At 30.7% G+C, this 14,467-nt stretch overlaps 2 protein-coding genes across 4 annotated transcripts in view; one reads left to right on the top strand and one right to left on the bottom strand.

The window, feature by feature from the left end:
• Positions 1 to 947: 947 nt before the first annotated feature.
• The window catches only part of LOC118194802 (sulfotransferase ssu-1-like), a 90,363-nt gene continuing 76,843 nt past the window's right edge, over positions 948 to 14,467 (top strand). The window contains exons 1-2 of one of the 3 annotated variants that reach the window (XM_085815843.1): positions 948 to 1,481; positions 7,819 to 7,907. The gene's annotated coding sequence lies outside the window, so the exon portion shown is untranslated. The remainder of the gene's footprint in view (positions 1,482 to 7,818; positions 7,908 to 14,467) is intronic. The other 2 variants (XM_085815841.1, XM_085815842.1) reach the window with 2 other exon arrangements.
• The window catches only part of dUTPase (Deoxyuridine triphosphatase), a 29,567-nt gene continuing 17,063 nt past the window's right edge, over positions 1,964 to 14,467 (bottom strand). Inside the window, exons 5-6 of the mRNA XM_085815844.1 lie at positions 12,553 to 12,623; positions 1,964 to 2,836 (exon numbers count right to left, since the gene is read on the bottom strand). Coding sequence (XP_085671970.1) covers positions 2,780 to 2,836; positions 12,553 to 12,623 — 128 coding nt within the window. The 3' untranslated portion in view covers positions 1,964 to 2,779. The remainder of the gene's footprint in view (positions 2,837 to 12,552; positions 12,624 to 14,467) is intronic.

Raw genomic sequence — 14,467 nt, 5'->3', positions numbered from 1 at the left:
AGTGTGATTGTAATATTGTCTGTGGCATGACATGTAATATGTGTTTCAGCATCCTACCCATGTCTTCCTATCCTGTCTCGAAATTGGAAGAAATTTCACTAAGTCTTACTGAATTAGTTGAAATTACTACTTATTAGTTACTACTGATGCATACAGACAGCATGCTAAATAATATTAAGTATTCTAAGTCAGAGGATACTACTATATATAGATATATGTAATTATAAAATTTATCATTACCCTTTTAATGGTGACTTTTTTATGCAGACTGGTGTGAATAGGAAATTCATTTTCTATAACTTGACATTTCATATCTTGAAATTTCTATATTCAAGTTAATATTTCAACTTGCTATGATATATTTTAAAACAGGGTGCAATATAAAGTCCTACATAACAGTCTTGGTAATATCTTGTTTCTTTCCACAATCACTGTTACCATTGTCAAAATCATGCACTTTCGGTTCACATAAAAATTTAAGAATGTAAACTACATAAAATACAATTTGAAAGCTCAATAATACGAGGGCTATCCAGAAAGTAGATTACGTTTTGGAATAAAAAAATAAACAAAGTATAGGAAACAAATTTTATTATATACAGATGAAAGCCACACTCAAATACTACTTTTCTACATAGTCACCATACAAATTAAGGCATTTATCGTAGCGATGTACGAGCTTGGAAATTCCTTCGTCGAAAAATTCGGCCGCCTGCGCCTTCAACCACTTCGTTACCTCTTCTTGCAGCTGTGCGTCGTCATCAAAACGCATTGATTGCAATTTCGTTTCACAGTTCACATGTTTCACCCATGTTTCGTCACCAGTAACGATGCGATCGAGTAAAGAGTCACCATCCTTATGGTAAGCGTCCAAAAAGTTCAACGCTGCAGCCATTCGCTGATTTTTGTGGTCCTCTGTCAAGATTTTTGGAATCCATCTTGCACAAAACTTGTGGTAACCAAGCTTTTCGCTGATGATTTCGTGCAACAAACTTCGCGAAATTTGTGGAAAACTCAAAGAAAGTTCCGTTATTGTGAAATTTCGATTTTCACGGACTTTAGCATCGACTTTTTCGAGAAGTTCGGCGGTCACTATGCTGGGTCTCCCACTTCGATCTTCGTCGTGAACATTGGTTCGGCCATTTTGAAATCTTATGACCCACTGACGCACTCCACCTTCAGTGATAATGTTGTCCCCATACACTTCACGAAGCTGCCGATAGATTTCTATCGGTTTACAGTTTTTTGCAGTCAGAAACCTTATTACTGAGCGCACCTCGCAGCTCGCGGGATTTTCAATTAACGCAGACTTTTCAAACCGTCACAGTATCTGAACGGAGCACAGCACGAACCTCTCACTAGCACGGCTAGATGCAGACTGAGCTGCGCAACGCTCTGACCCCAAGATGGCCGCGCTAGCCCCGCCCCTAGCGGACACAGACGGAAACGTAATCTACTTACTGGATGCCCCTCGTAATAAGGTAATAAAAGTATAATAAATTTTTTCAAAAGTTAACCAAGCAAAATTTTCATGAACTGTAAAACCCAAACGAAATGAGAGTTTCACAATGAATCAAAACACAAAAAGAAGGAAAAAAAAAAACAGAAAGTTTGTTCTATTGATCAGAAATGCCATATATGAATCAAAAAGTAAACTAGAAATAAATTATATGCGATACTCAGAAATGAGAGCTTTGAAAATATGATGCTTGCATGGGCTAATGACGCTATGAACAAAAAGCATTATCTGTAATGAGGTACGAAAAAAATTGCTGGATGGTTGATAGAATTCCATGCTTTTATCAATGAAATACATCCCTTTAAGTTTTAAATTATTTTTGCCCAGATGATATAGAAAATAAATAAAGAGCAGTAAAAAGGGGATTGAGAAAAAATTTTAAAATAATAGCAGTGACATTTTATGCCTAAAATTCTGTTTGTAAAAAATAAATCAGTTAGAATCTAAGGTTTTAATATTTTTATTATCGTAGCAATATTTTACACAACTACTACATTAACAATACACATTCTACACATAGTTTTTATAACCTACAGCCAATTTTAACAACAAAAATTTTTTATATTAATAGACAATGCAAATTTTGCTTGCTGCAACTATATTTTGGGATTTTTTTAATTATTATTCAGGAAGACATGTTATTTAAAAACTATTTAGAGTAACTGCAAGCAGATAACACCAAACATGAAAAATCATTTTATTCACATTTTTGTAACAAGTGCTTTAAATCTGAACTTTTTATATATAATACCTTTATATCATAAAAGAATAATACAATTATGTCTTTCTTGAACAGAATAATTATTTTTTCAGTTTATAATAAGAAACAAAAATACTAAAAAGAATTCTTGAAAGCCAAATTACATAACTTTATAGCTCAGCAGTTATCAACATCAATGACTGACTGAGCATAAAGGACAGCTTCAAGAAATAAAAAAGAAGAAAAAAAATGTAATCTTTGATTTATAAAGTACATTTGCCTTCATTAGAGGGTACATAATTTAGAGAAAACTTTTGCATACATAAAAGATTATTATTACGAAAAAGACATGTCACAAAACTAAAACCGCAGTTATTTTACATATACATAATTATAAGTTGGTAGATTTAAAATTAAGATAATGCATAAAGCAAATGCAAAGAATCAAAATGTATTCAATGTCAAAATATTTGCAATTATTTAAGATTTTTAAAAAAATTAAAGCTCGCTGTCAGATCTTGCAACAGGAAAAACTGACTATAAATAATTTGAAGAGATTTTCAGTTTTTACCCGTAGAACCAAAACCACCTTCACCTCTTTCTGTATCTTCAAGTTTCTGAAATACATAAAAAAGACTGGATTTTAATCATTAATACTTATGCAGACATTGAAAAATAATTATGTTGTCAAATCCTCTGAACGAAAGTTTCAGAACAGCGGTAAATTTAAAATAAAATACCTGATGGAAAATTAGTTTTATTCCGGCTTATGCAAATTGACGCTATTATCAATTATTATTATATGAATATTTTAAATCTTAAAAGCAAGATTTATAAATTTTCAAAGATTCATTTAAAACAAAGTTTGTTTTTACAAAATTGTTACAAAATGTTTTTATATTAAACTTAATCTTTTTTTTTTTCCTCTGAAATTAATGAAGATTTCATTTATAGTTTTAAACGAAGAAAAAATTGCATATTCCATGTTTTATTAACATTAACACACTTGGCCACAATATGATGTGTTTCAAATAAATGGATATGTTTCAAATAAAAGTGTTTCAAAGGATGGACGTGTCTCAAATAAAGTGTTACACACATTATCAAGTAAGCACAGCTTATTAGGATGTTCAGGTTGCGACAAATTTATACACAGTGCTGCAGCGGTGCAATTATCGCTATCGTGGCCAAGTGACGAACATGGAGCGCACGCCAGGCTCCCACGACAGGACATCTTGAAATGGCCGAAACGCTGGCACTGGAAGCATCACATAGGGTTTGGTATATAAGGTCTTACGGGGCAATTAAGATATCTAGCCTTGATATTCTTGGGCAGATCAGACAACTGCAAAAAGGACAACTGCTCACACCTCAGATAAAGTGAAGAGTCAATATACAGGCTCTGGGCAGGAGATGTCCTGAAAGATCCAGAACAAATCCGCAGACCTTGATGCTGAACAGGATTTAGTTTTAACAATACTGATGACTGATCGAATCTGTAAACAAATGAGCCATAGTCCAGTCTAGAGCAGACAAGCACTCAGTAAATGTGAAGTATAGAGCAATGCATTTTTAAACAATTTTTTCTCAGGTTTAAGACATGAAAAAGAAAAGTCAATTTTAGGTCGGACATCGGCACTGGGATTTGTTTGATTGAAGCTGTGTGCTTTGAACTAGTTTTCTGGCTTCAGCATATGAGATGCTCCTAGTGACTTTTGCTGTCTGTACTTCCTTTTCTGTTTTCCATTTTTGGACATGAACGGGAAAATGCTGGATGGTTGACCTTGCAATTTATACACAGTGCTGCAGCGGTGCAATTATCACTATCGTGGCCAAGTGACGAACATGGAGCGCACGTCAGGCTCCCACGACAGGACATCTTGGAATGGCCGAAACGCTGGCACTGGAAGCATTGCATAGGGTTTGGAATATAAGGTCTTACGGGGCAATTAAGATATCTAGGCTTGATATTCTTGGGCAGATCTGGCAACTTGAAGGTCAGGATGGCATGTTTCATGTCAGTCAACTGACCTTCCTTAAGCATCTTGATCCGCTTTGCAGCACAGCTAACTCGCACCTTTCGGTCAGCTAACTCGGAAACGAATTCTTCTTCAGGAACAGACAGAAAGTCGACTTCTGAGATTACACTATGACTATAAGTCAGTGTCTTATGCGCTATTACAGTGACATTTGCTTTTCCAAGTTTGGATATTTGAAGTAAGGAAGCAGACTGGGTGGCCGAAATTGTATCAAAAAGCAAGTCTCCAAAGCGGAGACGCTTTTATTGTATAATTTAATATTTGACCATATGTGAATTATGCCAGACAGGTATATTTAATTAAGCTACTTATGATGAGTTCTAGTGTATGACAGACAGGTATATTTAATTAAGCTATTTATGATGAAATCTAGTGTAAGCCAGACAGGTATGTAATTGAGTTTACATGTGCTATTTTCATATGTGTGCCAGATCTTACAGTTTGAAGTCATATGAATTCTAGTTATACCTAGTTACTTCTACAATCAGTGGTGCCTCATCAAGATTGTAACATTGTGAACTGTACTGTGTCATTTTTCTTCTTTGGCCGGAGGGAATGTGAAGGCAAGCCTCCACATGAGATGCTAACTGCAACCGGCACTGATCACGAGGCAAGTTTGAAGGACGAAACCGGTTTCTCGCTCTCTTCTGCTGCTGGAGTTCGTCGAGGTAGGACGCCCTTTTGGGCTGTCCTGGCAGAGTCCTCACTTTCCAAGATTTCTTTTTCCCTGGCTGCGTGAGTTAGCCATTTTTCATCTTTGGAGTCCCATCGAATTAAATCCATATTAAAAGAACTTATTTGGTCAATTGCCTGTAAGGCAGCATTCCGAGATCCATCTTCTGATAATGTTTTGTGACGAAAAGACATTTTGCGCAAAATTTCATTGGACTTTTGTTCGTTCCAAGAAGTCACACAGCCACGTGCTAATTCTCGAGGTCTAAGACTCCGAACTGGTATTGCATTTGAATTAATGTCATCAAAAATGTAAATGATTTCAATGCAGGTAACTCTACTTAAATATGCTATTCATGTAAGGACAGTATTTTCGCGGATCAATTAGGATTTTTCTGGACTTCGTCTGTAACTCACGAGCAGCTTCATGTGCACCTTGTATTGGTTGTTTTATGTCTGGCAATGTGATATTTATATATATATATCTTTTACAGTCTGGCTAACTAATAAATTGTGAATTGTTTCAACGAGTCAATGTTGTCATTTTGGGGTAACTTAAATTTTATTTTTTATTTCCTAGTTCACACATTTTATCCTTAGTCCTTTCCAAGCATATTACAGGTTATTGCGGCACAATAGCAACAAACAAATATAACATTTATTAAACAAAAAAAAATATAACAATTACAAAACAAAGAGTCTGTCTGTGTGTGTGTGTGTGTGTCTTTCATTCGTACTGCGTGTAAGCTAATAGACCCACGGTTACGAAATTTGGTACATATGTGCATCTAGACAAGAGCCAGTGCACCTCGAAATGATTTTTTTCGAAATTCAAATTAGAATTTTTTTTATTTTATGTTTTGTGACAAAATCGCGTCAATTTGAGACATGAAGGGCTATTGGAAAGCAATATTTTACTCTATGCACTCCATTTTCATATCTCATGAAATGTAGGCACTTAGCTATTTTATGAACTTAAAATAAATTTCGTGTTTCAATAAATCGATTTTAAATACGAATTTATTTAACAAAGTAAGCTTAACACCTTTTCAATGGGATTTTTTTCTAAAAACGTTTATATTTTAAAATGTACAGTTTATTTTTCTTTGATTTTTGGACACTTTTAACTTTCATCCTTGCGACTGCTTATACAAAAAGAATTTTGGAAAAAGGATAATATTTTGCATTTTTAAAAAAATTTTTAAATGAAGCTTCTGAGTACACATCTCACATCTTTACAAATGTGATTTTGGCAACAATTTTCCTTTCTTATTGTTGTTGATAGATTTTTGATGAAATCGCATCATTTTTAATAGTTTCATTCTTTTAGAAATATGGGTTTGGCAACAATTTTTCATCGTATTTCTTATGTCACTGTTTTTAAGAGATTGGCATATTTCATTGCCATTTTTTTATATATATAATACATTTTTATTGATGTTTTTTATAAAGTTGTTCTGCAGAGTAAAATTCTGCGCGGAATTTTTTGTTTTTTGAGTTTCTTTCATGTTATTTTTTGCTCATTTCACTGTTTTTAAGATATTGAAAAGTTTTGAATGGGTTTTTTTTTCTTTAACGGAAAGTTGGTCAATTTTTTTTTATTAGGATGATTAATATTTGTATTAAGGGATATAGCTTATTTCATTGTAATTTTTGGTGCTACTTTGGTAGATGGTTGCACGGATTTTGGCAATTTTTTTTTTGCCGAGTAATACGACTTATGGTAAACCCATTGCTGGATAAGTTATTTATGGTAACCAATACTTTGTTGCCATTTTATTTAAAAAATAATGTGTTTTATTATGCATAAATTCCGTGTTTTAAATATTATTTATGGCTTCTAAATATTAAAAATCAATTTAATTTTGCATTTTTATTTGAAATAAAATTTTGTTGTTTATAATAATTTATATAATTTTATGTTGTGGATGATGTAATCAATGATGTCACCTTACTTAAACATAATTTGTTTTGCTAATATCTATAAATTTAATCTAATGTTTTAAACATTATTTATGGCTATTAAATATTAAAATACAATTTAATTTTGCATTAATTCCTGAGATATTTATTGCCACATATGTTTTAATGTTAAATAATTAAATCCTATAAAACTTTTTTTTAAGTATTTAAGTAATATTTTAATTCTTTTAAACATTGGTATGATGTTTTTAATTCGATATTCAATTTAAGCAATATTTTAATCCAATTAAATGTTGGCGCAATGTTTTTATAGTGGTATTTTTATTCTATTATATGAAAGTAATAATTTAACCTTACTTTAGCATTTTATACTCTTAGTAAATGTATTTATTTACATTTGCCAGCCATCTTAAAAAACAACATTTTCAACAAAAAATTAATCCATTATTTTTAACGATATTTATTTTTTTAAAAGTTTCTAAGACTTTACTATATGCGTAAAATAACGTAAAAACAGCATTTTTCAAGATGGCTGATGACTATAAAAACCGCGCCAATGTAAATCGGCAAAAATCCGTGCAACCGTCTACAAAGTAGCACCTATTTTTTTTTCTCTTGAAAAAAAATATAAGATAAAATATCATTGATTATACTTTGCTTTTCAATTTTTTTTTTTTTTTTATGTTATTTATTGTTGCTTATTTCACTGTTTTTAAGATATTGAAAAGTTCTGAGTGATTTTTTTAGGAAACAAAGTTTTTAACCTACTTTATACCATCTGAGTTCTTAAGATTTTACAAAGGGAAGTTGGTTAATTTATTTATTAGGATAATTAATATTTGTATTAAGGAATATTGTTTATTTCATTGTAATTTTGTTATACGTAATAACTTTTTTTTATGAAGTTGTTCTGCAGAGTAAAATTCTATGCAGTTTTTTAATTTAACGTTTGGTGTTCCCTTCAGCCATTTTTCCATTACATTTAAAAGCCAGATGAAGGCTGGCAGCGAAGCTACTAGTATATAGATATATATCTACTCTGTTACCTGGCTCAGTAAGCTCATTTTTTTTTTACTTTCACATGTTGATAAATTGTGCATTTTTTACTTTAGATGCGATTTAATTATGCTCTTATGTTTCAGTTAAGGTTTTTATGCCTTTAATTAATCTGCATGCAATAGCTGTACAATCATTATCAATTTAAAAGTTTACATGGTGCCTAAAAAGGCTGCCATTTATATACATTTGAAACTCTTACTAAAATAGCGAAACACGCCAGTTAATGCACCAACATCAGCATCTTCTTGCTAAGTGGGACAAAAGAAAACTTTCAGTTTTTTGCACCCAAAAATCTGTCTTCCTGCTCATTGGCCATACTGCTTGTTTTTCCATAGAAACCCTAATTTTAATTGTAAAAATTGTTTTTTAATTGTATCTAGTGCTTTATGTTTTCCTGCATTTTACAATTTTTTATAAAACTATTTTGAGTTTTTATTTATTTTTCCTTGCCGCAAAGTGTGAGAACTGAATTAAATGAATGAGATACATATCTAATGAAATTTGAAGAAATAAGTTTAAATGAAATGCAGCAAAAAAAAAAAAATGGGTATAATTTAATAGGCCTTAGAAGGAAATCATTGAGTGTTCACACCAGATATTTTACATCAGTAATCTAAATTTTATTGACATATTCACAAGCAAATTTATAAACAGCAAAAGATATTTAAAGCAGATAAAGAAGCAAGGAGGGTAAGCAGAAGTTACTATAATAATGCACTGGAATTGTGAGAAATTTGCATTTTTTCTCACACAAGAAAGTAAGACAGCAGCTAATTTGGTACTCTTCTGTTATCAGGACCAGATTCAGAAGTGTATGTATATATGCACATGTGTGTATGTGCAAATATGTGAGTAGACATACACATACACTGGGCAAAAAAGTGAGACAGTTCTACATCTCCTGTTCTATTGGGCCGACTGACAAAATTCAAATTCTATTTTTCTAGTCTTGAAAGCGCAACTTAGGATATAAATTAGATTTATATACAGCATTGTTTTAATATAGGTATTTTGACACAAAATCAAACCCTTTCTGAAATGACATGCCAATTTTTTTCCATACTTCAATTCTACGACTCAAATTATGACAAAATATTAAATTTTGTAATTTTTGGTGAGAAATTTCAGGAGAAAATTAAAAATTTATCTTTGCACATTTCAGTTTGTGCCAAGGCGAATTAATTCACTAGGCGAACTTAATTTATAGCAACCTATTTTCTGTTCCTTTTTTCATTGAACACAGTGGGAGGAAAGTCATTGTTCCTACTTTCAAACAATTTAAACAAAGTGCAAAACCCACATTGGCATTATTATCACTTATAACAAATATGGAAAATTTCAAAATAAGCCAATATGTAAATTCCATGTATATCTGAGGAAATTTTGAATAAAAACTCTCGTTTTTTGCCGATATGCTTAGAAATACATCTATTTTAAGATGATGGAAAAATTTTTTAGGTTATAAATCAAATTTTTTTTCAAAAATGTATAAAAATTATTTAAAAATATTAATTTTTAAAAATAAATCATAAAAAATGGGTGAATTTTACTTGGAATGAACCTAAATTCTGAATCAAATAAGGTTATTAAGAATCAAATAAGGTTAATAAAAAAGAGATATTAATAAATACATATCAAACTTAATTAAAATTCAGAAGCTAAAATTTTGAGAGCTAATTTTTTAAAAACTAATTGTGCAATTTTTACAAAACATGGCAGTTTGTCATAATTTGAGTCACAGAATTGAAATATGGAAAACAATTGGCATGTTATTTCTAGAAAAAGTCAGATTTTGTGTCAAAATACTTGTATCTGAACAATGCTGACATGAAAAACACAAATTAAATTTCATCAATCGGCCTAGTAGAACAGGAGATATAGAACTGTCTTTTTTTTTGGGGGGGGGGGCACAGTGTACATACACATGAATATATGAAGACATATATCTATATATACATGCATACACTTTTGGTTTTGACTTTTACCCTTGCCTGCATGAATGATGAAACACGAATTGAATGATTGAAGAGTTAGGTTTGGAGGCAACTTCCCCTTGATAAGTCTGTCTCCTACCTGCTCAACAGTCATTCACTTATGCATTTTTTAAAAAAATTCTTAGATTAATTTTAATTTGCTAAATTGGTAAATTTATTTTCATGGTTTGGTTTTGCACTTGATTTACTTATGCTATCTGAATTTAAATGATATTGTAGATTAGTTCGTAAATTAAATCTTTTATATGTTTGCATAAATTTTTTTAATTATTTTAACTTTAAATTTCCTTTTTTACGTATATACATGTTTGTTAAAATTTATATATAGATATATATACACATGTGCACCCACTTATGGACCTGGCCCCGATAATATAATAGCACCCATAATTTTAATAGAGGTGAAAATAACTTATGAAATGTTAGAGGTAGAATTTTTTCTGGTACGTTTCCGTTTTGCCAGCGCAACCAATGAAGTCGCCAATAATGGTACAACTGATGCCAAATGGAATATCCTCAGTGGTAACCTTTTACGCCTCATTTTCAAAACAAGTTGCAGCCATTTTTTATCAGATTGATTGCTTCTTTCAATACTGACATACAATTATAGAATTTTTATCAGCTAGTACAATTTTATGCCCTAAGGCCATTCGCGGTAATTAAGTCAAATAGAATGCAATCACACTGCTCACCCGAAGGCAAAAATATAGAAAAGGCAAAGTCAAGGGTTAATTTCATCAATTCTAATGAGAATACACTAGCGAAGTAAAGCACTGTGGTTTTAGATAATTTCTGAATAAGCTATTCGTATGAATTGAAATAATTCTTCCATTTAAACTTGTATTCCAAATTAAGATTTAACTTGAAATTAATGTAGATAATTACTGAGAGAATTAGATTTTTGTAGCGTAGTTTACGTGAGATGAAATCACTTGGGGTCACGTGATATGAACCGGAGAATCAGCTTGTTGAACCATGAAAGCATAATAAATTCTTAAATTAGTGTCTTTTTACAAACTTATTGTCTTTATTTATTGGCTTTTTAAAAAATTTTAAATGATATTAAAATGTTTATGCCTTCAAAATAAAAAATTCTTAGAACTAACATTTGTTAACATTTTTTATGTGTATACTGTGTGTTGTCGCCAATAAAGTCTGCTCAGCAAGATTTGCACCGGCAAAACAGAAAAGTACCTTTTTCTTTTTATTATGCAATTACAAATATTAAACAACCATCAACTGTTACATAACCAAATATTTGAAATGAAGCAGTTAATTAAGAAATAACTGCACAAAATGATAAAAACTAAAGAATTAAAAGGAAACTAGTGAAATTGGTACTATTGCATTATTCGCCCAACCATCCTGCCCAATCATTGATAACTACTTTTTTGCCAACCTAACGTCTTCAAAACAGCACCCATTTTAAAAATAGTGGCACAATGAAAATTGCACAACAAATTAACAAAATTAGACACGCAGGAACTATGTATGATGAAATAATTACATAAAGCAAACATCCATAATGAACACTCAAAATTTCATAAAACAATAACAAATTAACAAAATTAAAAATGCAACAAACACCCATAATAAAACACTTAACATTCTTTTTTTTTTTTTTTTTTTTTTTTTTTTTTTTTTTTTTTTTTTGATCTGTTGGTGTGCTAAGTGATCTGTTTCAACTTTAAATAAAAAATCAAGAAAATTGCAGAATTCCCTGCATTGTATAGATTTTCATGTACACTTTGACCTCTTAACTTAAAATTGTACTTATTCAAAGAAAACTATAATCACAACCAAGAGCAGTTTATAAAGTAATTGCAAGCTGCAAGATATAATGCATCATTGAAGATAAATAAAAGCTATGCATCATTTTATATGCATTTTATTACTTTAACAATAATAATGAAAATAATTTTTGACAATAATAATGAAAATCAATTAGGACAACATTTACATTTTTACAGCCAACGGACACTGTTCAGCTACTTGCTTTAAATTATTATCAAAACAGTCATCTAGATATTATCTCCAAACGAATTCCCTCAGAAATCTCGGACAATTTGATGCTTTACTGGATACAATTTCATGCACATTTCTACACTCTACTATTACTAAGCAAAATGCCATTTTTCTGATAAAATGCAATACTTTATTTTTTATTAGCAGGCAAACCACATTGATTATGATAGCATTATGATTCGTAACAAAGAAAAAAAAGCACACACACATGAAGCTACAAATATAACCCTCCAATGTAATTCCAAAATTTGTGCCCATTTAGTGGGTTTGCCAAATGAAATACATTTTTATAAAATTCGGGGTTTTCTACTTTAGTGACATAGCACTCTGTCTGGAGATTCTTGTCATAGTGGTCAAATAAAGTAATTACGCCATGAAATAAAGGATTTTTAAAACTGAAATTTTATGCTATGTAATGTATATAAATCCATTGTTTTCTCTTATTAGAGCAGCGGTGAATCTTAACACGAAATCTACTCAGGTTTATTTAGAAAGCATATTCAGTTTTTAAGAAACCCAAACCACTATTTATATTCAATTTAAAAGAAATAAAAATATTTCAATGCAATATATTCATAGGCAGGAGAAAAACAACCTTTCATAATACATAAATTTTCTTACCTCAACTTCTTCCAGTTCTGGATAGCATATTTTCTCACAGATTAACTGAGCTATGCGATCACCTTTCTTAACTGAAAATTGAAAAATATTTAGCAAGTAATAAACTCGGAGACAAATAATTGGAAAAAGCTGCTTTTTGTCAAACAAAATTAAATATAGATTTTATAAAACTATGTAAGTATAATACTTAAGATTTTATGAATGCAACTAAAAAAAAAAAAAAAAAAAAATAGAGTTTGTCCTCATTTTTGCAACTGGTATTTCTTAAAGCATTACATTATCTTTATTTTAATCTGTGAATTAAAAAATACATTAAGCATTCACATTTTATGATCACAGCATCAGTCTTTGATAAAGTAAACCAACATGGTTAATTGATTAAAGCAAACAAGAGCTGTCTGCCTTAGGAAGGATGGCATTGTGGAAAATATGCCTACAGAACTTTCAAACTTAAATCGATAAACAATATGAAGCATCAATCCCATCTAGCATATCAAAATCGGTTAAAACTGAGAGTTCTTATTTTAAATAGGAGGCACAAGTTAATAGCATGCATTTCATTCAGATAATGTGGAATGAAAATCTTACAAAAATTACAAATGGAAAGCAGTTCTAGTATCATTTCTTAGCCATGCTTTGAGAACATTTAGCCATTCCTACTTTTAACAGTAATAATTTTATTTTAGAAGTCATGTACTAAAATAAGTTTCTCAAACTTACTGAACAAAACAAAAAAAAAAAAAAACAAAAAAAAAAAAAAAAAAAATGCTCTAAACAATTTTTGATGTTGAAAATTACTACTACAAAATAGAACAACATTTAGAAAAGGATTTACAACCTTAGTTTTCTTTTAAACACTTCTTTTCACATATTAGGTCTACTGATAGAGCGTTAGAGAATTAATACACTTGGAACAAATATAAACAATTCACTAGTACCTTCCACTTCAATTTTAAATTATTAATAAATGTGTCTACCCTCTGTGAGGCACCCTGAACAGCATTCTCAGTGATGAGATGAATAAATAACTTCTAGGTCTAACCATTATTAATGAAACATTAAAAAGTGTTTGGCTGCTGGGAGAGGAGAGTTTAAATTATATCTTTTCTTAAATACTGTTTACATATGAATCAATTTATCCATATTACAATATCAGTGATTATAAGTAACAATTCCCCCTTCATTATACATAAACCCTCTGTAAAATTCTACATTTTAATTAATATTTGAAGAAAATAATGCAAAAAGCATAGCAAAATCACTAGCATTTGCTGCTCTCTAATCCTTTTAAGGTTTCGTATGAAAATTCTTTAGTAACAAAGCAAAAGTGAACTGTCAAATATAGAGAGGAATAAATAAAACTGAATACACAGATTTGGGAAACAAACACTAAAAGTTAACTTCAAACATTAAACTTACTTAAATGCCTAAAATTTTAAAATTTGCAGACACTGATAATTCAAAAACTAACTATATGAAAAATAGTTTAACACATATAAATTTCATTCTATAATAATATCCAAATCTATGGAGTAACTCAAATATAAATAACATTAATAAACATATTGTTGCATGCATACAAGTTTGCAATGGATTGAATGCACCAGGGATCGGTGATTGCTTGCTAAAATTTATTGTTCCGAAAGAAACACTTTACAGTTCTAGAATGTTCCACAAATGTATTCTTCTCAGTATGGCAGAGTATGATCAGTAGTTAGCACTTAAAATTACTAAGAACATTAAACACAATGCAATGCAAAGCACATCTAAAGAGAGAAGCTCTCAATATTCTGAAGCCAACTCTGAACTGATGCTCTCACCGGTCTCATATAATTTTCTCCTGGCCACTGAGAATCTCTGGTACCTTCCATTTCTTGAAATTACTGGAAGGCAGACACAATTAAAGTAACGTGCA

Source organism: Stegodyphus dumicola, chromosome 4, assembly GCF_044657685.1.
Source record: "Stegodyphus dumicola isolate Sdum_Otavi_A_Nest chromosome 4, ASM4465768v1".
Taxonomy (NCBI): Eukaryota; Metazoa; Arthropoda; class Arachnida; order Araneae; family Eresidae; genus Stegodyphus; species Stegodyphus dumicola.
The sequence above is the reverse complement of the archived record's forward strand: the minus strand, read 5'-3'. Positions and strand labels throughout refer to the sequence as shown.